At 42.7% G+C, this 2,452-nt stretch overlaps 1 protein-coding gene across 1 annotated transcript; it reads left to right on the top strand.

Moving 5' to 3' along the window:
* The first annotated feature begins 1,065 nt into the window (after positions 1-1,065).
* Positions 1,066-1,764, top strand: LOC135141886 (uncharacterized). The gene is made up of 4 exons (XM_064073461.1): positions 1,066-1,237; positions 1,293-1,459; positions 1,528-1,597; positions 1,646-1,764. Exons 1-4 carry the CDS (start codon positions 1,066-1,068, stop codon positions 1,762-1,764), a joined length of 528 nt encoding a protein of 175 aa, XP_063929531.1.
* The last annotated feature ends 688 nt before the right edge of the window (positions 1,765-2,452 follow it).

Here is a 2,452-nt window from a genome sequence, read left to right as displayed (position 1 = left end):
ACGTGACGGCCGTCACCGCCGGGCTAGCTAGAAGGGTGACACGACGGAAAGTTTATGACGACCAGGAAAACCTAAGTGACCATAATAACATCGAGATAGAAATAAGAAAAGAGCGGGAATATAACATCAGGAAAGAACAAGGAAGAAAGTGGAGAGCATCGAAAAAAAGAGAAAAAGAATTCAAAAAAGGGATAAGTATTTTGATAGACGAAAAAAAGCCAAAAGATACAGAGAAGTTAATGAAGATTACCACAACGACCTGCGGGAAAGTACTTACTAAGAAGACCATGGGGAAAAAAATCGCGGTGTGTATTAGTGGACGAAAGAAGCACCAGGGCGAGAAGTGTATAGAAAAGAGAAGGAAAATGCAGCGAATAAACGCAAAAGCTGGAACAAAACCCTGGGGAAAAGGGTATCAGATATAAATATAGACCCTTGTGTACGTTGGACACAATGGGGAAGCTATATGAACAGGTCATAGTCCCAAGGCTAAGAAAGGAAATGGAGGAAAAGCGAGCTGTCAGTGACAACCAGTACGAATTCAGACCAAGTAGGTCAACGGAGAATGCCATGGAGAAGGTCCTACAACAAGTAGAGGTGGAGAGGAAAGGAGAATACAGATACAATAACCTATACCTACTGGTGTCCCTGAATGTCAAAAATGCCTTTAGTAGTGCCAGGTCGAATAGCATCATCAGAAAAATAAAAAGAAGACAAATGTCGGTAGAATTGACGAGTGTGGTGCAAAGCTACCCCTCAGATAGATAGCTACGTGTCGATGGCCAATGAATGGAAATAACAACTGGAGTGCCACAAGGGTCCGTTTTAGGATCAGTACTATAGACGATTCTATATGATGACGTCCTGAAATTGGATATGCCAGAAGGAGTGACAATAATAGGATACGCAGATGATTTGGCGTTGGGAGTGGTAGCGAAAGACAATACGCAGATAGAGAATGCAACCAATAAAGCAGCACAGATAATCAAGAAAGGGCTGGACAAAGCGGGACTAGAGATGGCAACCGAAAAGACAAAAGCGGTAATACTTGAGGGATGAAGAAAGATGACAGAGCCGATAATAAGTATAACAGATGAAGAAATACACACTATAGAAAGAGCAAAATACCTAGGAGTGATATTTGGAAGGAGTTGTAGCTTTGCGGGATATATAGAAGCAGTAACCAGTAGAGCGGAAAGGAAAACGATGCAGCTAACCAAGTATGGGAGAACCGAGGGCCTCTATTAGGAAGCTACTCATGAGCGTGGCATATTCGATTGTATGATACGCAGCCACAATCTGGGGGAAAGTAACTGAAATAGAAAGAAACGCGGACAGATTGAGGAGACTACAGAGAAAGATAGCCTTGAAGGTCTCTGCCGGATATCGGACCACATCCACTGACACGCTGCTAGTGGTAGCGGGGATGCCCCCGATCGAACTGATAGAAGAAGAGAGGGCAAGAAGAGCTAGGAAGGAAAAAAATCGGTAGAGGAAGAGAAACATGAGACAGTGAAGAAGTGGCAGAGGCTATGGAGTCAAAGCAATAATGGGAAATGGACGAGGAAACTGAAACCAGACGCGACACTATGGTATTGTAGAGCCCATTGAGAGATAAACCACTTCTTGACACAACTATTAACAGGCCATGGAGATTCTAACCAGTACCTCCACAGAATAGGGGAGATTCCCAGCGATGTGTTAGTGTGGAAGCGAAATAGAGACATCAGAGCATCTATTTCTAGAATGCCAAAGATGGCGTAGCGAAAGGAAAAATATGAAACAAAAAATAGGCTCATATTATTAGGAGAGAGAAGCAATGGGACGCGGTGAGTGAGTTTGCGACAAGGGTTCTAAAGAGGAAAATAAATGAAGCAAGAGATGCCAACGCGATTCCGGGGGAGTGAGAGAACAGCTGGTCGAGGAAGTGGTTTTAGCCGGTAAAAGTTCTGGTACTACCAGGGACGGTCCAGCCTAAGTCCGTGGTGCTCATGAGGGTTTCCCTTTCATAGAAAAAAAAGGTCAGGTCAGGTCATGCAACGATTCACTAAAAAGGAAAGGTTCAAGATCAAATTAAGTAAACCCATATTTTGCAGTTTTGGTGCAGAAATTGTCCAAACTCTGATTAAACCGAGCCGCAAAAACTACTCATACTGGATGAGAAGGAAATCAAGGATTTTGACCAGGTCAGGTCAGGTAGGAAGCTAGTAAACAAAAGTCAATAATATTAATTTGAATAGTTTAACTCTGAAGATTCAAAGCAGATATCGTCTAAAAGTTGTCAGAAGAAGGTAGACGGAAAACTGAACTTGTGAAACACCAATGCAGTTTCAGTGCAATACGATGGTCTGTAATTTTGTGACCGCTCTAACCGTGTTGAATGACTGTTCTTGCTTGATACAACAATCAAAGATAAAAGCAAAAGCGTACTTATGACAAGAGGGCTTTAAGC

Source organism: Zophobas morio, unplaced genomic scaffold, assembly GCF_036711695.1.
Source record: "Zophobas morio isolate AGI-343-1 ecotype UQ-CSIRO unplaced genomic scaffold, CSIRO_AGI_Zmor_V1 ptg000044l, whole genome shotgun sequence".
Classification (NCBI taxonomy): Eukaryota; Metazoa; Arthropoda; class Insecta; order Coleoptera; family Tenebrionidae; genus Zophobas; species Zophobas morio.
This window is presented reverse-complemented; position numbering and strand designations above follow the sequence as displayed.